Source organism: Ochotona princeps, chromosome 17 (assembly GCF_030435755.1).
Source record: "Ochotona princeps isolate mOchPri1 chromosome 17, mOchPri1.hap1, whole genome shotgun sequence".
NCBI classification, from domain to species: domain Eukaryota; kingdom Metazoa; phylum Chordata; class Mammalia; order Lagomorpha; family Ochotonidae; genus Ochotona; species Ochotona princeps.
This window is the reverse complement of record NC_080848.1, coordinates 13,355,535-13,379,480: the sequence shown is the minus strand read 5'-3', so window position 1 is coordinate 13,379,480 and position 23,946 is coordinate 13,355,535. Positions and strand designations below refer to the sequence as shown.

Sequence of the window (23,946 nt, the reverse complement as noted above, 5' to 3'; positions counted from 1 at the left end):
CCTGGTGTGTGAGCTGTGGGACAATGTCCTCCCTCTCAGGGACAGATCAGCACATCAGTGTTGCTCTCAGCAGCTGGTGTGGTGACAGCGGAGGGGACAGGCTCCAGTGTCTCTGTCTTCTCTTCCCACAGCCGAGCCGCTTCCCCTGGCTGGGAAAGGGGAGCCCGTGGGTGGAGCCTGGGGTTAGCCAGAAGCTTAGGCGGCCTTGCTCCTCCTGGTGTGACCCTTCCTCCCCCCGCTGTGCTTGCAGCCCAGCCTGGTCTAGTCAGCGTTGGCAGGACCCTCCCTGAGGCCAGGTCTTCCTCAGGGTGCCGACTGGCTTTGTTTGAAAGGTTTGCCACACTGGAGACATGCTGGCACGGAGGCTGAGTGAGAGGCCCGCTCTGTGAACCTGCTCACGGCCAGGCCCAGCCAGAACGTGAGGACCAAGTGGGGAATGTGGGAAGTTCCTTGGGCGCTCGTCCGTTCAGCCGTACCTCTCCCTGTTGGCTCTCCTAGGTTGGGCTGGTGTTACAGTAACCAGGTGCTGGGGAGATTCTGGATAAAGCCACTAAGAAGTCCAACCAGGAAACGGAACCCCACCACTTGTTGGTCCAGTTTTCACAAACATGAGATTCCTTGGCTAAGGGAAGAGAACTGAACCGGCTTTACCAAATCGCCAGCGAACTCGACAATTGTGTTGCTGTGGCGTAGGCTGCGTGATGTCACCGTGGCTGTGTCTCTGGTCTCCCTGTTTTCCAGTTACTCACCTCCTCGTGCAGCGTGATCAAGGGAGTGTAACTGCAGAAAACTAGCTCGTGATTGGCATATTATGGAGTTAACGGGTGAATAATAAAAGTATATATATATATTATATATATATAAATATTTTAAATATCTTTCATGTTCCAAATGTACAAGGATGTTTGGTCTCTGATGAAGAGCTGAATCCAGATTATTGCTCACGACTGGAACCCCAGGACAGTGGCTGGTAGACATGTCTGTGCAGTTCCTCAATGTCCTCCTGAAGCAGGCGGGGAGAAAGAGCACCTGGCAAGTCCCTGCAGTTCCTTTTGGGAATTGGCAGGGACAGATGGGAAGGGAGGACACACGGGGGAACCTGCCAGCTCTGGAGAGGGCTTAGACCTCAGCAGGTGGCAGCAGAGCCTGGGGGAGCGGGGGGGCTGACCCTCAGCAGGGCTAGCTCTTCCTGAGGCAGAGCAGCGGGGACAATCATGAATCGAATCCTTTTTCCCGTCCCCTCGCCCTACTCCCTGGAGGAGAGCATCCTCCAACTGAGGAGGTAGACCTCAAGCCAACTATTGCCGACCTGCCATGCAAGGGTCTTGTGTGCGATTCTGCTTTCCCACTGCCTGGGGTCACTGGCAGTTTGGAGGGGACCTTGGTGGAGACCATAGCAGTGCCAGCCCCGCTGAGCTGCTTTGAGAGAGCAGAGAGCCAGCCCCCTGCTTCACCGGGGGTGGGGCATAGGGCCGAGGCTCAGATCCCTGGAACCCCTGGCCCCAGCCTGTGCCTTCCAGCACATTCACACAGCTCGCTGTGCTTCTTTCCCTGCACCACAGCTGACATGGTGAGCAGAGGCAGACAGGGACTTGGCCGTGGAAGTGACTTCTCAGTGCCATGGGCGAGTCTAACGCTCACTGATGCCATGCTGTGGTATTTCCTGTGGTGGTAGTGATGGTTATTGCTGCTGCTAGTTTCCCAGCAAGTAATCAAAGCCAGTCACGGGGCCATCCACAGAGCATTCTCTGGTTGTGTTCAGTCGCATGGCCCCAGGAGGACTGGGCTGTGCCAGGCTTTGATGTAACTTATGCCCTAGGAGCAAGCAAGTGAGCAGAGCATGATGTGTGGCGTGGGAGTTGGAGGGCTCCTTGCTGCTGTCACCTCTCAGCTTCTTGTAGGGGAAGGAAGCCTGCGCTAGGAGGCCAGGCCAACCTTGTCCCGCTCACAGAAGGCACTCTGCAGGCCAGCAGGGTTCGTTTCAGCCTGTGGGGTTTTGTTGCGGTTTGCCAGAGCCCTTGTCTGTTGAATCCCCAAAGCTGGAGGAAATCCGTGGCTGCTCAGTGGCTCCGTGGGAAAGCCGCTCCTCCTGCAGACTGCTGGGAGCCAGCAACACTGCCGGGCCTGGACGGGCCTCCCTTCTCCCTGCTGGCCCTGCGCACAGTCTGCCGCCACCAGGAGTTGATGCCGGCCAGCCCTTGACTCCTTGGCTCCAAGATACCCAGACCAAAGAAGCTGCTTCGTGAGATGTGCCCCACACACCACGGATGGGAGCTGGTGGAGAAGCAGCAACTCACCTTCCGGCCCCACCAGCATTAGTCCTGGAGTGGCTTCCCTGGCCAGACCTGTGAGGGTAGCCGCAACAAGGTACCCAAGTCTCTCCTACCTTGGATGGGGCTGGAACTTGGAAAGACTCCCTGCCCTAGTCTTCATCAGTTCCAGGCTACATCCTGGTGCAGGCTTCCCCCAAGATGTGGGCTGCACAGGCCCTGGAGGCAGCTGTGCTCTGGGGGGACTCAGCCCAGGGAACGGAAGTAATGAGGCCTAACGATGGCTCCCGTATCTTCCCTCACCAAAACCTACCAGCCTGCTCCTTGGATCTGCTGTTCCGTCCCAGCAGGGGCCCTGAACTCCCCGGAAGTCAGCTGGGAGCTGCTGCTTGTCTTGGTTTTGTCCCAACAGCCCCTTGCTTCTCCACCCAAGCCCTATGAAACCTGAGGCCAGAGAGCACCCCCGTGGTTAGGGTTTCCCTGTGGGAAACTCCGCAGGATGGTGGCTCCATGACTGGCCTGGACCAAGCGAAGGAAGGGCCCAGGGCCTGAGATCTGCTCCAGCCACCTCAATCCACTGCTGCTAGTAGTCCGTCTTGGGCCTCGCCCCAGCATTGACCACCTGGGCCTCCTGGCTGCCATGTTTCCAGGATATCCTTTTCCTGCAGCCTTTGACTCCACATTTGACCACACGGACTCTGGCCTCGGTGTCGGGAGAGAGCTGGGCAGAACGGAGGCCCCAGGGCCAGCTGAATTCCTGAGCGAGGCCTGTTCTCCCTGCATGCCTGCTTCCAAAGATGCTGGCTTTGAAGGCTGGTCCACATCAAGCTACTTCTGGAAGATTCCAGGCCTTGCCTGCAGCTCCCTTCTAGCTACCACTGTACCTGCTACTTACTGGCTCCCTGAAGCCTGGAGGTGGGCATCCCTGTGGGCTCAAACTTTCCCTAAGGGTGACCAGGGTCTGGGACAGCTTTGCTGGTCGCAATCTAGAAGTGAGCGAGGACCTCACTGGTCAGATGAGGAGCCCACCAGAGCCCACCCCCTAGAGGAAACCCAAGGCTTCGGCTTGGGCCGCTGCAGAGTCGGGGCAGACCTGTTTCGGGAGGAGGTTTAGGACAAGTTCACTCCGTTAAACTTGATACTGACTGACTGGCAGGAACGGAGAAGGGAGGGGCACCTCTGTCTTGGCTTTTCTTTGGGCTGTAGGGGGTGGGGGAAAAATACCAAATGAATTGTTATTCTGCTCAGTCCATCTCACTTGTTTCTAATAAAGGAAGCAGCTGAACAAACCATTCTGCCCTCCTGGTTTTCCTCTGGTCAGCAAGTGGCACTAGAATGCCTGGGGCCTGGCTGGTGACCCAGCTCTGCTAGGGGTGGGCCTTGGAGCAGCTTTTAGCCTTCACGTCTCTCTACTCATCCTTTGGAATCTCTTGCCCCTTGATTCTACTGAGGCCCTGTAGCTTCTGCCCTTCCAAGGAACCTGGGAGGACACAGGGCCACCCTGAGCCCAGCTGACCTCTGACCTGGGCCTCTAGCCCTGACCTTGGGCACCCTGGCTCCTGCAGACCCGTGCCCTTTCATCCCTGCCCTCAACTTTGGGCTGAGAAAACAGCCCTGCAGGGGGTGTCCGCTGTGGGTTCTTGGCCTCCACTCTCCCCCATGTTCAGCTCCCATCTACGTTCTAGCTCAAACTTTTGCCCTCACAAAGCAATTCTCCCAGCCTGGGGCACTCATTCGCTCTGGCAACCCTGCCTGTGGCTACTCTGGCCCAGAGAAGAGAGGCTAGAAGAGGGACTAGCCCTGGGGCTGGGATGCACCCAACCCATGCCCAGGCAGGACTGGTCGGCGACAGACAAGTCTTACAGCTCCCTATGCACTAAAACCACTCGGCCTTGCCACACCTCCTGCCATGAGGTCACTGTTTGGCTGCTCAGCTCTCCCTTACAGCCCGGGTACCAGGGGCCTGGGCTGCCCGGCCTTTCCCTTCTGAGCCCCTCTGGGTACTGATCCTCCTTGTTCAATCAGCACCTGAACCAGATACCACTCTTAGAATCTGCGTTAGGTCCCAGGGGTGCAAGAACATGGCCTCAACCCAGACTCGGTTCCTATGAGACTGTGGGAGCCAATTCCAGGCTAACCTCAGGGATTGCCAGCAAGTGCTGTGACCTGACAGACACCTGAGATGCCAGGGCCCTGTGGTCTGCCCTCTGCACAAGCTTAGACTGGGGAGAGGGGCACCCCATGTCCTTGCCACTTGTCCTGGCAGGTGGGGTCTGTCTGGAGTCCCGTTTGAGGTTCTTCGTGTGTGAACGTGCATGTGTGTGTGGAGGAGGGGTTGAGCGTGACCTTGCAATTGGTGTCCTCTGGCACCCCTGTGATGCTGGCAGCAGCTTTAGGCCAAGGGCGGGGGGTCAGAGCTATTCTGAGCTGCGGCAGCTCTTCCTGCCACTCCCAGGATCCTGGGTGAGTACAGGCTGAGCTGGGAAGACTCCCCCAGGGACCCCTTCTCCCTGTCCAGCTGGGTCCCTCACAGGGCCATGGCTGTGGCATCAGGGAGGCAAAGTGGTGAATTCAACCGCCTTTATTTTTCACAGTCATCTCATTTTGTTTTCTTCGGAGCTCTGTGACACAAAATCCTCCCTCTGGGCTCCTGCCTCAGTTTCCCCCTTGTTTGAGAAGGGGACTTGGGTTCTAGAGTTGGAAGATAACCTACGTGGAGAGGAAGGCTGAGGCCAGTGAACCCCACTGTGGGGCGGGGCAACAAGGCTGCGATGGCTGAGGGCTCCCGGGGGTCCTGCTCCCGGCCCGCGGCTGGCAGCAACAGACCCGGCTGCCACAAGGAGGTGGACAGAGGACAAGAGGAACCAGGGCCGGCTCCAGGCCCCAGCAATGGGGAGGTCTAGAAGGCATGCCTCCACAGCAGGGTGAGACCAACACTGGCATGCACACCCCCTTCCCTCAGCAGAGGCCAGGGGGCACATGGGCCCTTAGGAGCCCTGGATGCGGACGTGGACAAAGAGTGTGGCGGGGGCCAGGGATGCTCCATCCTTGGAAAGCAGGTGGATGTGGCGGTACCCTGCGGGGTAGGTAGACAGGCATCAGCACCACATCCAGCCCTAGGAGCCCATGCCTGGGCTGGGGGTCCAACAGCCCTGGCCCCTCTTTGATCCTAGCCCATCCCTCACCGACCTTGCTTCAGGCTGCTGAGTGGCAGTGTAAATTGGCCCACAAAGTCGTTGGGGGAGGTAGTGTCGTAGTCTTCCACCACGAAGCGGACCAGTGCCAGCTCAGGGGCTCGCAGCTGGAACTGCAGGGTCTGCCCCCAGTGGGGGTTGAAGCCTAGGGCAGAGATGCGACCATCAACCCCTACTGCCCTCCGTGTGGCCCCAGCCCACCACGTCTCAGCCACCAGCCCACCTACCGTTGTTGAGCACGTAGCTGGTCTCCCTGCGTGCGCAGTCCGCTGGCACCCCATGGATCTCCACGCGCACCAGTGGATCCACTATGGAGTTGGGCTTCTCGGCGTTCAGCTTAGGTAGCTGCTGGGCAGTCAGCACCTGTGGATGGATGGACACTCATGGCCACCCTCAACACCAGCCCTGTCCCCAGCCTCCCACACCTACCCCTACAGCACATGGGCACCTGCCCCTCCAGAGCAAGCCTGTCCCCAGGCTGGGCCTGATGCAGGCAGACTGCTGACCTGGACTGTGAGGGTGGTCCTGGGGGGCCCAGGACACTCAGGGTCAAAGGTTGAGTCAGGCTGCCGCAGGCAGGTGGGCTTCAGGACGTAGCCACACTGACCGTTGATGAGGAAGCGCCCGGCATTGAGGTCCATCTCGTAGCCTGGTGTCTGGAAGTTCAAGGCCACTGCGGGTACAGTGGGGAGGCTCAGAGCAGAGCCCCCAGGGCCCTCTGCTGACTGCCCAGGTCCAGAAGAAAGGTGTTGAAGAGAAGATCCACACTTCACCACAGAGGGCCTGGGTCCCACTCTCTGCACCCTCCCGCCCCCAGTCTCCCAGCCCCCACAGTCACCTGAAACTTAACCCTGCTATCCCCAAGACTGAAGGGAAAGGCTGGAGAAGGGGTAGAAAGGGTTATGGAGACCCCACACCTAGGACCAAGTGACCATGGAATCCCAGCGTTCTCTGAGCTGGCCCTGTGAATGCTGATGTAGTAGGGCTGCCAGGTGGAGCAGAGGAAGGGGGCACCCAAAGGAGTGGAAGTGTCTACCTTCATATGGATGTGAGACTGACTACAGTGTAAATTAAGAATAAATTATCGGGCCCGGCGGCGTGGCCTAGCGGCTAAAGTCCTCGCCTTGAAAGCCCCGGGATCCCATATGGGCACCGGTTCTAATCCCGGCAGCTCCACTTCCCATCCAGCTCCCTGCTTGTGGCCTGGGAAAGCAGTTGAGGACGGCCCAATGCATTGGGACCCTGCACCCGCGTGGGAGACCCGGAAGAGGTTCCTGGTTCCCGGCATCGGATCGGCGCGCATCGGCCCGTTGCGGCTCACTTGGGGAGTGAATCATCGGACGGAAGATCTTCCTCTCTGTCTCTCCTCCTCTGTGTATATCTGGCTGTAATAAAATGAATAAATCTTTAAAAAAAAAAAAAAAAAAAAAAAAAAAAGAATAAATTATCAAAGATTAAGAAAAAAGAAAAGGGGCCTGGTGCAGAATCCTAGTGGCTAAAGTCCTCGCCTTACATGTGCCGGGATCCTATATGGGCACCTGTTCTAATCCCAGTGGCCTCATTTCCCATCCAGCTCTCTGCTTGTAGCCTGGGAAAGCAGTTAAGGATGGTCCAAAACCTTAGGACCCTGCACCTGTGTGGGAGACCTGGAAGAGGCTCCAGGCTCCTGGCTTCGGATTGGCTCAGCTCCAGCCATTGCGGCCACTTGGGGAGTGAATCAACAGATCTTTTTCTCTGTCTCTCCTACTCTCTGTATATCTGACTTTCCAAAAAAGATAAAATAAATCTTAAAAAAAAAAAAAAAAAAAAGGAAGGAAGGACAAGAAAGAAAACAAGATAAGCTAGAGCAATAGCTTAACCAGCTAATCCTCCACCTGCAAGTGCCAGCATCCCATATGCGTGCTGGTTTAAGTCCTGGCTAGTCTACTTCTCATCCAGCTCTCTGTTTATGGCCTGGGAAAGAGGTAGATGATGGCCTAAAGCCTTGGGACCCTGCACCCATATAGGAGACCTGAAAGAGTCTCTGGCTTCAGATCAGCTCAGTTCTGGCCATTGGGGCCATTTGGAAATAAACCAACTGATGGAAGATATTTCTGTGTCTTTCCTTCTCACTGTAAATCTACCTTTCCAATAAAAATAAAGCTTAGGGCTCGGCAGCGTGGTCTAGTGGCTAAGGTCCTCGCCTTGATCCCATATGGCCGCTGGTTCTAATCCCGGCAGCTCCACTTCCTCTCTCTCTCTCCTCCTCTCAGTATATCTGACTTTGTAATAAAAATAAAATAAATCTTTAAAAAAAAATAAAGCTTAAAAATTAATAAAAAGAAGAGGGATGACGGGGAAGTGTTGTGTTAGGACCATATACAGGGACCCACTACTGTTCTTCATATTGCATTAACCTAACAAGTCTTGTCATAATGACCATGCATTTTGCAGTGGCCTTGAAATCCAACAGATTCACAGATTCTTTTAAATGGAAATCAATCACAATGTGCTCTGCCTTTTCCTCAGAAGAACGGAGAGAACGAGCAAGGCTGGCTGCAAGGTGGGCTGGCTCCCCTCCTGCACGGTGGTCGCCCACTGCACCTGCCCACCATGGGCAGCCCCACTCACCCAGCTGGCACCCCGAGTTCCACATCTCCTGGGGGCTGTAGTTGGCCGAGTTCATCCGCAGGCCCAGTGGGTACACACGGGTCAGCTGCTGCATGTTATGCCTCACGAAACTGTTTCCTACGCAGAGTAAGGGTGGGGCTGGAACCAGTCCCTCCAGGCCCCTCCCGACGCCTGCCCTCTCCTGACCCAGGGAGATAGATGGGCCTGCTCAAATCCAGAGAGGGGCCAGGGTGCCCTCCAGCCACCCAGCCCCCAAATGCCACAGCCAGAGCCTGTCATTGACACACACCCTGCTCGCCCACATCCTCTGGCCCACACCTCGAGTTGCCGGGCAGAGGCTCATCCAGACCTCCTTGCACCCTAACTCCTCGTCTGGAAATCCCTCCCCCTTGCCCTCCAGGCTGCTGGCTCCCCATTGCTGGACCCTTCCCAGATTCCGTCCATGGCTTCACCCTGCTTCTGCTGGGCTCCCTGGGTCCCTGGCTCAGCCTGACGGAGCCTCTCATCTACCTCAGCCCCAGCACCAGGCCCTTCAGCCCCAGCTGGAGCATCCACACTGAGCATGCACTGGGCCTACTCCCTGAGCCCCTTGCAGGCTCCTCCAGACCTCTTGGCTGGTCCCCAAAGCTCCTCTCAATCTGTCTCCTGGACAACTTGCAGACCCCGCCCCAGGAGCTGGCTGCCCACCCACCATCTCTGGCCTCCAGACACCCACTGTTCCGCACTCCTACCTGCCTCCCTGGTGAGCTTCTTGGCCTTGCGTTCACTGAGGGAGCTGACCTGGCAGGGCTGAGAGGGGTCGGGGCCAGGGCCGAGGCTCCGCAGGGGGGTGGCGCAGCAGTATACAACGAGGGCCGACAGCTCCGGGGAGATCTGCTTGGTCTGGGAGACTAGACTCAGAGGGCACCCCTGCGCCTCCAGTTCGCCTTCGCATCCTGTCCCCCATCCTGGGATACCCAGCTTGCCCACCCCTGCCACCGTTCTGCCCCAGCCTGCTGGCCTGGCTGCCCTTGCTCACCTGCCTCCTCTGCTCTGCTTCCTCCTCCTCTTCTTCCTCCTCCTCCTCCTCTTCTCGGTCTGATAAAACCCGCCCATCCTCACTCCGGGCAGCCGGTAGCTTCTTGCCCTTCACCAGGACCCGGCCCTTGAGCTGCTGTAGAGACCAGGAGGGAGAGGTGAAGGCCTTGCCCCCTGCATCCCCCAGTGACAGTCAGTCAACCACCACTGTGGGAAGGGCTGGAGCAGGGGATCTCCCCCGTCCGCAGCCCTGCCTTCTAGATAAAACAATAAATCTTTAAAAATAAAGATTGGACATGGAAGAGGTGTGTACAGAACATGGAATCGCGTCATCCTTGGATATGACATTTATAGAAGGTGGCTGTGTCTGGATGTGTGGGTGTGCATCAGAAAATTCTGGAAGGACATACTCGAGAAACTGTTCAAGAGGGCCACTGCTTGTAAAACAGGATGGGGGATCTGAGTGAAGGAAAACTCATTTTTCCTTTTTCCATGTATTCCCTTTGTGCAGCTTGACGCTTAATTAACCGCGTGTGTGTGATTTTCACACTAATGACAACCAAGTCGCGCGCACACAGCAGGGGCAGAAGGGGGTCTAAGCTCCCTGGGTATTTGTGATTGGAAGTATGGGGAATATTTTCCCAAGGAGCTCGAAAAGAATGGGCACCTGGAGGGTGGATAAAATGCCCTGGGCTCCGGGGAGAGGTAAGGTCAGGCTTCAGTGAGAGGGGTTTCCAGCTGAGCTGGCATTCTAAGCAGGTGGTATGCCAAGCTTGGGTGGCTGGGAAGGGAGCTCCTGTGCTGCCCCAGGCCTTGCTGGCACATGGAACTGGCCGAGCCTGCAGTGACAGAACAGGCAGGCCAGGGCAGGGCATGCCTTGAAGGCTGGGTAAGAGGGCAGGGTGAGGATGGAGAGCCCTGGGGGGCAGAGGTGAGGGGTAGCAGAGAGGATGGGGTGGGGGGGGCGGTTAGCAGGATGTGAGCCAAAGAGGTGGTATGAGAGGTCAGAGTGGGGACCGGACCCACAGGCATATCCTGCTTTTTCTTGGGGGTCCTCACCTCTGGGGATGGCAGTGCTTCGGGGTTCTGGGGGTCCAGAACCTGTGTCACCAGCATGTCCCCCAGAATGGTGCGGAGGTGGCGAGCCATGGCAGCCTGCTGCTCCAGCCCGCAATGGTTCTCCAGGGACAGAATGACAGGGTACGGGGACAGCTGCAGAAGGGAAAGGGCAGTGCTCAGAACCCTTCTCCCTCTTCCTCCTCTCCCCTCACCCCCCAAATCAGCACAGGCAGGGGTGAGGGAGAGGCCAGTGTTAGGAGGGAGCTGCTAGGAGGCCACATCCATGAACACCGTGTCCGCATGGCTGACACAGGCCGCTTCAGCTTGGCTCCAAACTCCTGCTCAGTGACTGTTGTCTCTGCGGGCTGCCAGGCACCTGCAGCAATGTCCCTGCAGCGGTTTCTCTCTCCTGGAAATGTGATCAAAGGTAAGGGGGCACTGGGCAGACCCCGGGGGCGCACCGTGAAGGCGTGGTCACGCACGGCTTGGACCACATCCCGGAAGAGGATCTTGGAGGTGAGTGTGTGGCCGTGGTAGATGATGGGCTCCCCGCCGGGCCCCTCCCAGCAGTCCAGCTCCACACAGCGGCAGCCCTGGGCAAAGGCCCTGTGCAAGGGCAGATGGGCAGGTGTCAGGGGAGGGCCGTGGACTGGGCTGAACCAGGCAGGCCCCAGGTGACCCCAACGCCCCCTCCACCACACCAAACTGCGTTCCCCAAGCTGCTTGCCCACCCCCAGTACCTGACATAGGCCTCTGTGCTGCTGGGTCCCCCAATCTGGGAGTCAGTCAGATAGGTGTTATGGGAGGAGGAGATAAAGTAATGGGTGAGGGGCTGGTCCATGTCTTGGAACACACAGGTGTGGGCGGTGTCCAGGGCAGCCCCCTCAGGTGACAGCAGGTACATCATGAAGCCGTCCAGCGTCATCAGCTCATGCTGCTTGGCTGAAGGAAGGGCAGGGAGAGTGACTGTTCACGTGCCCCCAAGGTTTCCCCAGACTATCCCCCTAGACACGCTGCTGCATCTCCAGCCAAGCCCCAAGGAGGACATGGGATTGCACATTTTACCCATGTGGGAGCTGAGCCTGGAGGAGCAGAGAGGTGACCTGCCCTCTCCCCTCCCCACATCACGGTGCCTGCACTGCCAGGAACAGTGCAGCCCAGGCAGGTCAGATGCTGACCCAAGGACACCCACCAGCGCCTACCTGTCTCATTGAGCTCATAAGTCTGGATGAGCTGCTGGGCACGGGCCAGGCTGGCGCCGGCCTCACCCTGGTCCTGCAGGAACTCCAGCAGCTCTGGGGCACTAAGCACGCGGTCCTCTCCTGAGTACCGGTGGAACAGCTCCTCCAGCTCCGGGCGCTTCAGCAACCGCCGCAGGAACTCTTCAATCTCTGCCCCCTCCAGCCTCTCATTGTTGGAATGGTCGCACTCCTGGGGAGCAGGGGACACAAGATCAGGTCACCGCTGAACCCCCACAGCAGGGTTCTGCCACTGCATCCCAAACAAGTGCACTAGAAAGCCAGAACCACCTCAGGGTACTGTGGAAAGACACAATGGGGTAGTTTTGGCTTCTGAGAGGAGTGACCAGCAGTCTAGGCCTCAGCTGACCAGGAGAGTGGGCATGTGTTGCTGATGTGTGGATTATTCACAAATAGGTGAACACAGACAGGACAGAGCTCATATACTGGTTGGATTTCCAAAGAGACACGTGCTTCTTCACACACCTAAGACAATGCAATGTGCAACGGGAAAGCCTTGGGGGAAGAAAGGTGTAGTACCACTCCAACACCGGCCGACACGATCAGCACTGACGGGAGGTCGGGGAATTCTCCAGGTAAAAATGGCCAGGAGGCCAAAACAAGCCACAACATGCAAGCCCAACAGCGCTGTCAACAATGTGACAGCCTGGAAGGCTTTGCTCCACCCCACCCAGGATGACTGTTGACAGGTCCTTAAAGCCACTTCCTTGTGTGTTTTGTAACGCAGGAAAGGCTATTTGTCCAGTGTCCTATTTACAAGACAGCTTCTCTGTATTTATCTGAAAGAATTACAGAGAGAAAGGCATCATTCACCTGCTAATTCACTCCCCAAATGGCTGAAACAGCCAGGGTTGAGCCGGAGCTCATCTGGGTCTCCCACATGAGTGCAGGGGCCCAAGCACTTGACCCATCCTCTGCTGTTTTCCCAGGGAGCACTGGCCGGGAGCTGAATCAGAAGTGGAGCAAGCGGGGCCCAAACCAGTCAGTGCCCATATGGGAAGCCGGCGTCACAGGTGGCAGCTTTACTTGCTAAGCCACAACATTGCCCCTTATGTAAAAGATACTGTGTTGTCCCTGCATGTCTATTTATAGAATCATTTCCTTTTCACTCTTAATAAAGGAAATGGAAGTCTATATTATGATTTTCAGCCTATTTCCGTACACCTGTGTCCATTTCATTGAAACCATCACTAACTGAAAACTTAGAACTTCATGGGTTAAGAAAGGAAGGTCTTGGGCTCGGTGCTTGTCCCTGTGCCCCATGACCTAGCCCTAGAATCGAGATCCAAGACAGGTGACAGGCGAAGGAATGGGTCCCTGGCCCCAATGTCCCTCCCGCATGTTCACACTAAGACCATCGCACACAGTCAGTGGGGATTCATGGGGCAGTCCACGAGGCCAAGTGACAGGTGCCACGGGCTGGCCTGGATCTCAGGCTCGCAGGCTAGACATGGTCAACACCTACATAGGCATCTGCTCCCTGTTCTGTAGACCCCTTCCCCCTGCCATGCCTGTACTCTCACATGGTCACGGTCACGTGTGGAAGAGGGCCTGCACCTGTGTGCACAAGTCGACTGTAGCCTGAGCTCCCACGAGGAAGCCACACGTGGTCCCATGGGTAGAGGCTGCCCTTCCAAGAACATGACTTTGCTGCCTGCAGCAGGCCGGCAGGTGTCAACTTGGGGACCCCAGGGAAGACAAAGCAGGGTGGGGCAGGGGCGGGGACCCACCTTGAAGAGGCGGTAGGCATACATGTCATTCATGTCCACGTTCACCATCCGAAGCAGGCTCTTGATCTCCTTGAAGCTCATCTTACTGTCCTGGTCCGAATCAGCCCGGTGCAAGTAGCAGTGGATCCAGGTGTGGGTGTTCAGGAAAGATCTGCGACAGCTGGCTCCCCACACCCCACACCCATGTCAGCAGGGAAGAGGTTCCCCTACCCAGGTTTTGGGAGCTCCCAGGGGTTCATGATGGGCACACTCGCATAGGCTCCTCCACAGGGATCGCCAGACACAGGAGGCCTGGGTCACCTAACGGAACTTCCCTCTCTAGGGCCAGGACCCGCTCTTCAGTGGCCCAGGATATTGGTCGAGCCGCTCCCGTTGGTTCATGGCGTCCAGGCGTGCGCGCAACTTGGCCAGGCCACGCACCCAGCGCTGTGCCTCCTCGGCCGTGGGGGCTGCCAGGTCCAGGTTCTTGCGGCGGCCCTTGAAGGCGATAGTGAGGCAGCGCGCGGGTGCGAACCCGGCTCCAAAGCGCCGCAGGCCTTCGGACTGGTGGCCCTCGCGGACAGCTTCAATGTGCTGCACGAAGACTGCGGGTGGGGGGGGGGAGGGAGGGAAGCACAACGGGTCAGGGCCGAATCCCTGCCGGGAAGGCCCCCCCACCAAGTCCCCGCGTCCCCGCCCGCCCGCGGGTCTCACAGATGTGCTTGGAGGGCGCGCGCGGGATGCGCCGCTGGAACCACACGCTCAGGCCATCCTCTTGCAGTCGGTAGAGCCTCTCCTTGTGCCACGTGCGCGAGCGGATCTTGCAGAGCCGGGAGCCCCGCAGCATGGCGCGCACATCCTCATCCTCTGTCAGGCCTGGGGAGGCACGCGCACCTGCCATTGGACCTGGCCCTCATCCCTGCAGGCTGCATTCCTCCCCAGGGCTTCCTGATTCTCGTGCCCAGCAAACCCAGGTCTCACACTTCAGTGAATGCAGTCTTTTCCTCTCTTCAGTCCAGCCTCAGTTGTGCAGGCTGTCCTGTTCCAGACACCTGCACTGCACCTTCCAGGCTGTGCCACTAACAGGCTCCCCTAAGCCTGCCAAGTAGCACCTTCTGCAGAACAGCCAAGCAGCAGCTGTCCAGGGCTCAGGCCTGAGGATCACCTGTTTGGCACTTGCCCTCCAAGGCGGCCATGAAGCCCAGTTGGCCAACAGCTTTCTCACCCATGGGAGTGAAACCGCGGCCAACCATGGCCAGGGAAGTGGTCTTCTCCCAGTCTCCACTCAGTGTCTTGCTGCAACCCACACTCTCAGCATTCACTTCCTGGGGACAACAGAGGCCGCTTGGCCTCCAAGGCCATGGGCGAGGCCTCCAATTGCAGTCCTGGCTGGCTGCTCTCCAACAGTCCTCCTGCCGGTCTGCTGGGTCCTGCTGGCCTCCTGCTCTGCCACGCTCCCCGGGACCCTCAGCCCACAGACATTCTGTAGTGCCCACTCTCCTTTGATCGAAGCCGATGCTGGGGCAGGCAAATTCAAGTCCAGCTTCCTGCTCTGTGCACCTGTGGTGGCTCCAGTGCTGGGGTCTATGTCACTCACCTGGAAGACCCAGCTAGAGGCCCTGGCTCCCAGCCTCGGCCTGGCCCAGCCCCAGCTATTATGGGCATCTAGGGAGTGAACCAGAGGATGGAAATTCCCTCTCTCTCTCTCTCAAAGAGGAAAAAAAATAAATAAAAGTAAATGCTTACAAAGCATCTATTGTGTACACAAGGCCTGCTCATGCTAATCCAAGAAGAAACTGAAATTCTGGAAGATTCCATAACTAGCTATAATTCCACAGCTAGGAAGTGGTGGCAGCAGGCTGCCTGGCACAGTTTTGCCACAGCTTTGCCCTCTGCCCTTTCTGCTTCTTGCAACCACCCCAGAGCCACAGGAGGTAAGGGCAGCACAGAGTGCAGGTCCCAGTTCTGTCCCTGTCAGTGACATGGCCCGGTGGCACTAACCTGCGGTTGGCTAAGCATCACCTCCCCCCATCCCTAACAGAGACCACGATCACACAGACTGCCAGCTCCAGAACTCAACAAAAGTGTATAACTCAACATAAGGGCAGCTCGGCTCCAGCTTGGCCCGCCCAGTGCCCGGGAGAGGCTGAGCCCTCTGCTGGCTCAGCCCTGGAGCCCAGCCCTGCAGGGCCTGCTCCAAACGCCCAGCAGGGAAAGCAGAAGAAGTAGCAACAAGACAAACCCCACCCTGGGGGAGGAAGGGGACAGCCAGGAGTGGATGGGGGGCCCAGCGTCTCAAAGGGAACAGAATCTCAAGCTGTACGGCACCTAAATCTAGTTGGAAAACCCCAAACCAGAAACCACCGTGTAGTCCTGACAGAACATGATGGCGTGGGCCTGTCTTCCTCCCTTTGTTATTTATTTATTTATTAGTTTTTATTTTTATTTGATATGAAAGGTAGAAAGACGTGTCCAATCACTTCGCAAACACCCGAAGCATCCACAGCTATGCCAGGCCAAAACCAGGAGCTTGGAGCTCCACCTGGGCATGCCAAGTGGCAGGCAGGCAGGCCCCTGGGGCTGCTGCCTCCTGGGGTGCGCACCCACAGGGGTGGGGAACTGGAAGCAGAGCGGGGCCAAGGATCTCTGCACTGCAGATGGGACGCAGCACCCCAAGTGGTGGCTTCACGGCCATGCTGAGGGCTCACTCCCCTCCTTTCATCTGACAAATGCCTAGGGCCCAGTCTGGCTCTGCGGCCCAGGGTCCTTGCCTGCCCAATGGCAGGGATCAAGTCCAAATCCCTGACCTGTCCCCCACCCCTATGTCTTTCTGAGCCCTTGTAGCACCTTTCTGCCTCCTCTTTCTCATATCCGAGTCCTTCAAACCAGGACCCATCAAGTAACACTTCCTCCAGGAAGCCTCCCGGGATTTGTCCTCAAATGGTAGTTTTTCTCTCCCTGACCACAAGGAGTACTTTTTACTTTGGTGGAGCGAGTGTTGGGGGAGTGGAGACTTTAAGACCAGAGAACAGCAGGTTTTGTGTCCTTGCCCAGTGCTTGGAGCAGAGGCCAGTGGACAGCCCTTGCCTGCCCTGGCCCCACCCTGTCACCAGCTTCAGCAACAGCCTTGGGGATCAAGTTTGGTTTTGTTTTTTTCTGTTTTGTTTTGCCTAAAGACTTACTTATTTTTATCAGAAAGGTAGATCAGATTTATGGACAGAAGAAGAGACACAGAGAAAGATCTTCCACATGCTGGTTAATTCCCCAAGTGGCCACAATGGTTAGAACTGTGCAGATCCATAGTCAAGAGCCAGGAGCTTCTTCCTGAATGTAGATTCAGGGTCCCAAGGACTTGGACCATCCTCTACTACTTTCCCATGCCACAAGCAGGGAGCTGGATGGGAAGTGGAGCAGCCAACACATGAACTGGTGCCATATGGGATCCTGACGCTTGCAATGTGAAGATTTAGCCATTGAGCCATTGCACCGGGCCCGAGGGTCACATTTTTCAACCCCAGCAGTGCAAGGAGGCCCAAAGAGTGTCACTCAGCAGGTGGGGAGGGCCTTGGGTGTCTATTTTTTTTAAGCTTTATTTATTTATTTTTATTTGCAAAGTCAGTTATATTTATATATATATATGTATATATATATATATAGAGAGAGAGAGAGAAAGAGAGAGAGGAGGACAGAGAGTACAATCTGTCCAATGATTCACTCCCCAAGTGACCACAACAGCCAGAGCTGAGCTGATCCGAAGCCAGCAGCCAGGAGCTCTTCCGGGTCTCCCATGTGGGTGTAGGGTCTCAAGGCTTTGGGCCATCTTTGATTGCTTCCCAGGCCACAAGCAGGGAGCTGGATGGGAAGTGGGGCTGCCAGGATTAGAACCGGCGCTCATATGGGATCCCAGCACATGTAAGGCAAGGACTTTAGCTGCTAGGCCACCGCACCAGGCCCTTGGGTGTCTGTTTTTTAAAACTTCCCTCTTCCCTTTTAACTGTGAGAGTGACGGTGACTGACAACTGAGGTCTCAGGGCCTGGGGAAGCAAGCTGCCTTCCTCAGGACCCTGTGGTCTCCTCTGGAGCCCTAGATAACTCCAGGGGGTGTCTCCAAGGCCAGACTACACACATCAGACCCTGGGTCATCTCCCTAATCCAAACAGTGTGGCAGGTGGCAGGTCTGCTCCCCACCCATAAGATCTGGGTGGTCCCTGAATTCTTAAGAAACACTGGGATGGGCCCGGCGGCATGGCCTAGCGGGTAAAGTCCTCACCTTGAACACTGGGACCCATATGGGTGCCGGTTCTAATCCCAAAGGCCCCACTTCCCATCCAACTCCTGCTTGTGGCCTGGGAAAGCAGCCAAGGACGGCCCAATGCTTTGGGACCCTGCACCCGCGTGGCAGACCCAGAAGAGGTTCCTGGTTCCCGGCTTCGGATCGGCACAGCACCAGCCACTGTGCTCACTTGGGGAGTGAATCATCGGACGGAAGTTCTTCCTCTCTGTCTCGCCTCCTCTCTGTATATCTGACTTTGTAATAAAAATAAATAAATCTTTACAAAAAAAAAAAAAAGAAAGAAACACTGGGAAGGTAAGACAGCCAGGGAAGCCACTGAGCCCACCGCTTCTACACCCACTTCCAGAAGGAAAATGAGACCACTTGTTGCCTTGACAACCAGACTTTCAGCTGGGGCCAGCAGCAGCCAAGGCAGTAGGAGGCGGGGGAGGTGGCTGTGACTAAAGCAGGAAATAGAGGTGAGTGGTGGAGACCTGCTGGGGGCGGGGGTGAGGGGGGCAGTCTCCTGCTTGGGCCCGGCCTCCTCCGCTCTTGAGGAGCCTGGCGGGGAAGAATAACAACCAGGCTGTCCACCCACCTGACACTGCCTCTGGGTCACACGGGCCCCAGGGAGATGCCCAGAGGAATGAGGGTACAGTGCCAAGCTGGGCACCTCTAGTTCCACTCAGCTCCTGTGCCCTGGGCTGGAAGGGGTCCAGCCAGGAAGGGCTGCAGCCAGAGAGGGAAGGTGACCCAGTCACAGGGGCTCCAGGCCTGGGGCACTGATGCTCAGAGTCCCTGGCCCTCTGCCCAGTCATCCGTGAGACAATCATAGTTCCTGCCGGGCCCTAACCCCAGGCTGCCTCAACCTCATTCCTGTGCACTCTTGAGCAGGTGCACAAACCACCCACCTCCTGCCAAGGCTGTGGGCTGGCAGGGGAGGGGCATGGTCACCCTGGACTGAGCAGGTAGGGGGACAGTCACGAAGCAACAGCAGAAGAAGTGAGGGTGGACGATCGTAGGAGTTGGGAACAACCCCTGGGTACGGGGGTAGACAACTGGCCAAGCAAACCGCGCCCAGACATGCAGTGGAGTGTCACTCAACCCAAACCTCCACGTGCCAAGCCTTGGCACCTGACGCAAATGGACCTGCATGGCCAGATTCCACTACTGCAAAGCACCCAGAAGGCACAGAGTGAGCTAGAATGGCCAGAACCCAGGGCCAGGAGGAGCAGGGAGCTACCATTTGGGGTGTCGGAAATGTTTTGGAATGATATAATGCTGATTATCTATTTCACAACAGCATGAATGCAATGAATGCCGGTGAATTAACCACTCAGAAATGATGAAATTGAAGGCAGACACTTAGCGCAGTAGGGAAGACACTGGTTAAGGTGCTTGCCTCCCTCCTCCGAGAGTCTGGAGTCACCACCCAGCCCGAGCCTGTGGGACCCCAAGAAGTAGCAGGTGACGGCTCAAGCCTTCAGTCCCTGCTACCCACACAGGTCACCTAGGCTAGTCCTGGCTCCTAGCTCTGAGCCCGCTCAGTCCCTGCCAGTGCGGACATTTGGGCATTTAGGACATGAACTTAAATTTTTAAGATTCTTTTTTTTTTTTTGAAAGTCATTTACCGAGAGGTCTTTTATCTGTTGGCTTACTCCCCAAATAGCAGCAATAGTTGGAGCTGAGGCTATCCAAAGCCAGCAGCCCCTTCTGGGTCTCCCATTCAGGTGCAGGCAGGGCTTTGGGGCGTCCTCCAATGTTCTCCTGGGCCACAAACAGGGAGCTGGATATTGGAAAGAGAGTAGCCAGAATACAAACTAGGACCCATATTGGATATTGGCACTTGAAGTAAAGCCTGTAAAGCCACCACACCAGACCATAATTTTTTTTTTAAGTTGGTATTGGGACTGGCACAGTAGCTAGCAGCTTGCACATGCCAGGATCCCATACGGGCACCGGTTTGTGTCCTAGCTGCTCCACTTCCCATCCAGCTCCCTACTTGTAGCCTGGGAAAGCAGTTAAGGACAGCCCAAAGCCTTGGGACCTTTCATCCATGTGGGAGACCAGGAAGAAGCTCCTGGCTGCTGGCCTTGGATCAACTTGGCTCCAGCCATTGCAGTCATCTGGGGAGTGAACCAAGGGATGGAAGTTCTCTCTCCTTCTCTGTAATTTTGTTTTTTGAAAAAAATCAAATCTCTAGAAATATATGCTTAAAAAAAGATTGAATTGATCCATTTTATGTCCTGTGGGTTTAGCCACCATTTTTCAAGTTTAATAATGTAAAGTGCCAGAAAGGATTGTGTGTTTGGACAGGTCCCGTGAGTGAATGCGCCCTAGAGCCAAAGCAAGGACAGTGGGCGGTCACCCTGTCGCAGGTATGTCCCACGCAGGCATGGGTCTATGACATGGGTGGGAGGGGTGCTGGAAGACAGCAGGAGGTTGTCTAACCCCATAGAGGGGACATTGGAGTGCCCTGCAGGATTCCACAGACAATAACACAGAGGGAAACCGAGGCAGGGCTCTGGGGAGGGCAAATGGAGGGCCAGGAGGGAAAAGGCATCCAGGCACGCCCATAGAGCTGGCCTGCAGCCAGCCACACGCAACACTGTCAGCTGGGCCCGGAGCCCAGGGCTTTATCTCCACCCATGGACAGAGGCCAGGGGTGCGAAGGCCTGGGCAAGGCCAAGTTCCTCCACCTCCCCGGGCAGCTACAGCTGTGTGCGGTCTAGGACCTGCACAGTGCTGTCTGGGTGGCCAAGGCCGGGAGCAGGAACCTGCCTCACAGGAAAGTGGGCAGGAGGGAGCCCCCAAACTCCAGCCTCTTTACAGCTGAGCCCCTGGAGGGCGGGAAGCCAAACCACTTGCCCTAGACTGGGTCAAGGCAGGGATGGACGCAAGGGCAGCAGGCGGGGTGGGCAGCGCTGTGGGGACCCCCAGAGTCCCCACACAAAGACCAGGGCACTTTGGGGGAGGTGGATAGAGTGGGAGAAGGGCGGGTCGGCTTGTGGAGGAAAACAGGCCGTGAGAGCCAGCCAGCACTCACTCAGGAAGGGCATACGGACTCCTGCAGGAATGTGACCCGTGCAAGAAACAGACACACCAGCCCCTGGCCAAGGCGGAGGGGCGGGAGGAAAACAGCCACATGGACGGGACACACACAGTCAGCGTCACATACCCTCCGGCCCTCACCCCTCAGGCAGCCTCAGCACTGCATCAGTGCCCGGCTGGCTGTTACCACTGCCAGGCTGGAGCCAGCAGCATCCTCTGGAAAACCAACAGGTCAACAAAGGCGGGCGGGGCTTCACCAGCCCGGAGCTGGATCCTGGGAGCCAGCAAGGTGGCAGTGCTCTGGCAGGGTCTCCCACAGGCAGCAAGCTTGGCTGGGGTAGAGCTGGGAGAGGGAAGAAGCCAGATCGGGTCCCCAAGAAACCACCTGGCCCGGCCACAGCCCTCCCTACCCACCAGACCCTCCAGCTTATCAACCTGATCCACTGTAACCCCGCTCACCCTAGAAGGCCATCCGCTCAGCTTTGCAGCCCCAAGGGTTGAGTGCACTTAGGGTGGGGCAGGGTGGAGCAGGGTGGGGACAGTGCAGGATTCTGCACACTCAGGGCTCTGCCCACTGGAGGGATTGGGGGGTGGGTAGGGCCCTGAGGTTGTCAAGCGAAACTGAGTACATAGGTGAATGCGAATTTCAGAGAAACAGCAAATACTTTTTCAGTCAAGGATGGTTCAGGTGATCTGTTGTTCATCTGAAATCCAGGCAGGAGCAAGGCCGTCTGCATTTCCTCGGCCACCACATTAGGACGGGCCTGGAGGCTGAGGGCTTCCCCCGGTCCTTGCCCCAGCATCACTCGTTGTGCTAAGAGCAAAGACCCTAGGCTGCACTGCCTGTGTTTAAATCCTACAACTCCTTGTGACTTTGAACCCCAGGCCAAGTACCCACCTTCCTCACCAAATGGTGCCACCCACTCCCGCGGCTGTGGGCGTTCAATGAGGTAGAACGTGGACAGCGCTTGACATGGCACTGCAAAAGAACCTGCGTGTTCCTGATCATGAACCCTGGCCGGCAAGAGCCACCATCGGGGATCAGTGGCAGACACTGCCTCCTAACACAAGGCCCTGGGCAGTCGTGGCACCTGCAGGTCCTCTGTCGTGGGCACACAGCATCCCTGGGGCCGGGATGAAATAGGCCAGGGACGGCTGTAAGCTCAGCACTGCATGACAATGCATGCAGGGTCTCTGGCGCCTCCTCTGTGCCCAGCCAGGCCAGCAGCCCCGCCCTGGAGAGAGGGAGGTGACCCAAGATGGACACTCCTCTTGGGGACAGTCCTGCCCGCGGCTCCTCTCCCTGGCTCCCCATGGCAGGGCCCTTGAGGCCTTCTCCTTCCCCTGGGCCCTTCTGAGCCACTCCTTGCCCTAGTTCCTCACCTTGATCCCAAATAAAATCGGTTCTGTTAGCCTAAGGGGTGTGGCACTGATGGTGATGGTGGTCATCCCGGGAGGGTGGGGTCCAATCTGCGATAGGCCCAGGCCTTCCCCAGCCCCATGACCTGAGGGGCTGGGCCCGGGACAGCTGTCTGCGATTCCGCTCTACCCTGTGCCCGGGCTTGGTATGGGGTAGGGAAGGGACAGTCCCCAGGGACGTTCCTTGCACAGAACCAGGTGGAATGAGGAAAGAGCTGGCTGCAGTGATGGCTGACACCCATAGAGCTCCCCACCGAGTCATCCTGATGGACTCAGCCACTGGACTCGGCAGTATTAGCTGTCCTGTGTGTTCCCAAGTAGCTTTGTCCACTGCACAAAGTGCTCCTCGAGGCATCACCTGGGAGGGGTGCAGGCAGAGACCCCTGCAGCCCTGCTCTGGGGGACTGTGTGTCCTGTACGGCCCTTCCCCAGTGCCGTTCAGATCCCACCTACAGAGCCAGCTCCATGCACCTGCTCGGAGGCCCCGGTGACCATTTCGGCTGCACCTGCCCAGTTACACATTTCCCAACAGCCTCCTCAGCCTGTTTCACCTGGTATGGTCTACCCCAACCTTAGCTCCTGGCCTGCCTGCCTGCCTGCCACCCTCTGGGACTCCCACTGTCCTCCAATAATGTCCCCAGCTCTACAAGAAGGGGCTGAGTGTCTGGCCCGCGGGTGAGGGAGCTGCCCTGCTTTGTCAGTTGAGGTCTCCCTCTGGCCTGGGGCAGGGGTGCAGCAGGGCTGTCTCTATCCACCCCCTCTCTGCCCTTTCATCCCCAGTCCTCCTGGGTGTGTGTGTGTGTGTAGGGGGGCAAGGCTGTACCAGTCCTGCTGGCTGTGGTAGCCCCAGGGCAGAGCGCACAGTGGGTGCTCGCTGAGCATCTAAGTGCATCCATGGATGACTGATCAAGGGGCTGGGCGGAGATCTAATGCCTGCACAGGGCTCTGCAATTGCTCAGCACCTGTCAGATGAGGGCAGGGGAGGCGAGGCTGGCAGCCGGACCCCTGACTTCTGCTCAAGACCTGCAGAAGCTGCCTGGTCAGCCCTGCTTTGTGCTCCCTGGCTCATGCCCAGTCTCTGTAACCCCGAGAGAGCAGTTCCTGGGGTGCACGGCCGGCCTTGGCATCCCACCCACACGCTTAGTTCCCAACTCAGAGAGTCCCGCTTGACAACTCTGGGGGTGCTGGTGACCAATCACTTGCTGTGTGGTCACAGACAAATTCCTTGCCGTCTCTGAGTCAGTTTCCTCCTCTGTGGAATGCCACCTGCCCCAGGAAGGTGAAGGAGAAGCAACGTGCCCGGGGCTGCTCCCCGACCCCACCCCTCCCCCTTCGCAGGAGCCATAGGGACTATCCTCCCCCACGAGAGGCTTCTCCAAGTTCAAGGTGACAGACCCTCAAGGGCAAGGTTCCCCTCCTAGGACTCTGCTGCTGCCGCCACCTTGTCCCCGCATTCCCTAGCAGGCGTTGGGGAGGCTGGTGAGGGTCCGTCCTCCCGTCTTTGGCACCCACTCCGCTGTCCGCTTCAGGGACCCCATTCCCGCCCCGCGGACGCGTTCTGGTGGGAAATAGCCAGCACTCTGAGCACCCGGGCTCGCCTCTCCGGTGACCCCAACTGCGACCCCCAATTGCGGGGCGGGGCTGGTACTTCGCGTCTTGCCCAAGCCTCCCGAAACCCAACGCCGTCCCGGAAGCCTGCGGTCGGCTGGCTAGGACACTTCTGCCCCTGCCGCCCCTCCCCCGGCGGCGCCCACCCAGACCCTCGAGCGCGTCACTGACCCATTTTCTTTAGGGCGCGCAGCCCCGGCCTCCTGGCGCCGCACTCCGGGGACGAGGGCGGGAGCTCCAGGGGCGCAGCGACCCGGGCGGACTTCAGGGGCTCCTCGGGCCGGCCGCGGCACCTCCTCCAGGGGCCGCACAGCATGGCTCGGTGGGGCCGGGGCCGGGCCCGGAGCCTGCGCGCGGGGACAGGACAGCGGGGCCACCGCTCAGGCCCGGCCCCGGTTCTGTGCGCGATCCCGAGCGAAGAAACTTAGCGGCGCCGGGAGGGAGCGGGGAGGAGGAGACGTCGGGAGGAGGGCGGGG

At 57.7% G+C, this 23,946-nt stretch overlaps 2 protein-coding genes across 3 annotated transcripts in view; one reads left to right on the top strand and one right to left on the bottom strand.

The window, feature by feature from the left end:
* The window catches only part of NMT1 (N-myristoyltransferase 1), a 30,429-nt gene extending 29,574 nt beyond the window's left edge, over positions 1-855 (top strand). The window contains exon 12 of the mRNA XM_004597279.3: positions 499-855. Coding sequence (XP_004597336.2) covers positions 499-519 — 21 coding nt within the window. The 3' untranslated portion in view covers positions 520-855. The remainder of the gene's footprint in view (positions 1-498) is intronic.
* PLCD3 (phospholipase C delta 3) lies at positions 21-23,917 on the bottom strand. Of its 2 annotated transcripts, XM_058676502.1 has the most exons (16): positions 23,641-23,917; positions 13,833-13,994; positions 13,495-13,723; positions 13,140-13,269; positions 11,353-11,581; positions 10,891-11,092; positions 10,612-10,756; positions 10,151-10,303; positions 9,093-9,227; positions 8,806-8,956; positions 8,075-8,191; positions 5,971-6,137; positions 5,692-5,827; positions 5,460-5,609; positions 2,584-2,714; positions 21-149 (listed from the first exon to the last, which is right to left on the bottom strand). In XM_058676502.1, exons 1-16 carry the CDS (start codon positions 23,783-23,785, stop codon positions 36-38), a joined length of 2,496 nt encoding a protein of 831 aa, XP_058532485.1. In that variant the 5' UTR covers positions 23,786-23,917; the 3' UTR covers positions 21-35. The 2 variants fall into 2 exon arrangements, with proteins under 2 accessions (XP_058532485.1, XP_004597335.2); XM_004597278.2 differs by lacking the exons at positions 21-149; positions 2,584-2,714 and adding an exon at positions 4,837-5,346 and having other exon boundaries at positions 23,641-23,914.
* Between the last annotated feature and the right edge of the window lie 29 nt (positions 23,918-23,946).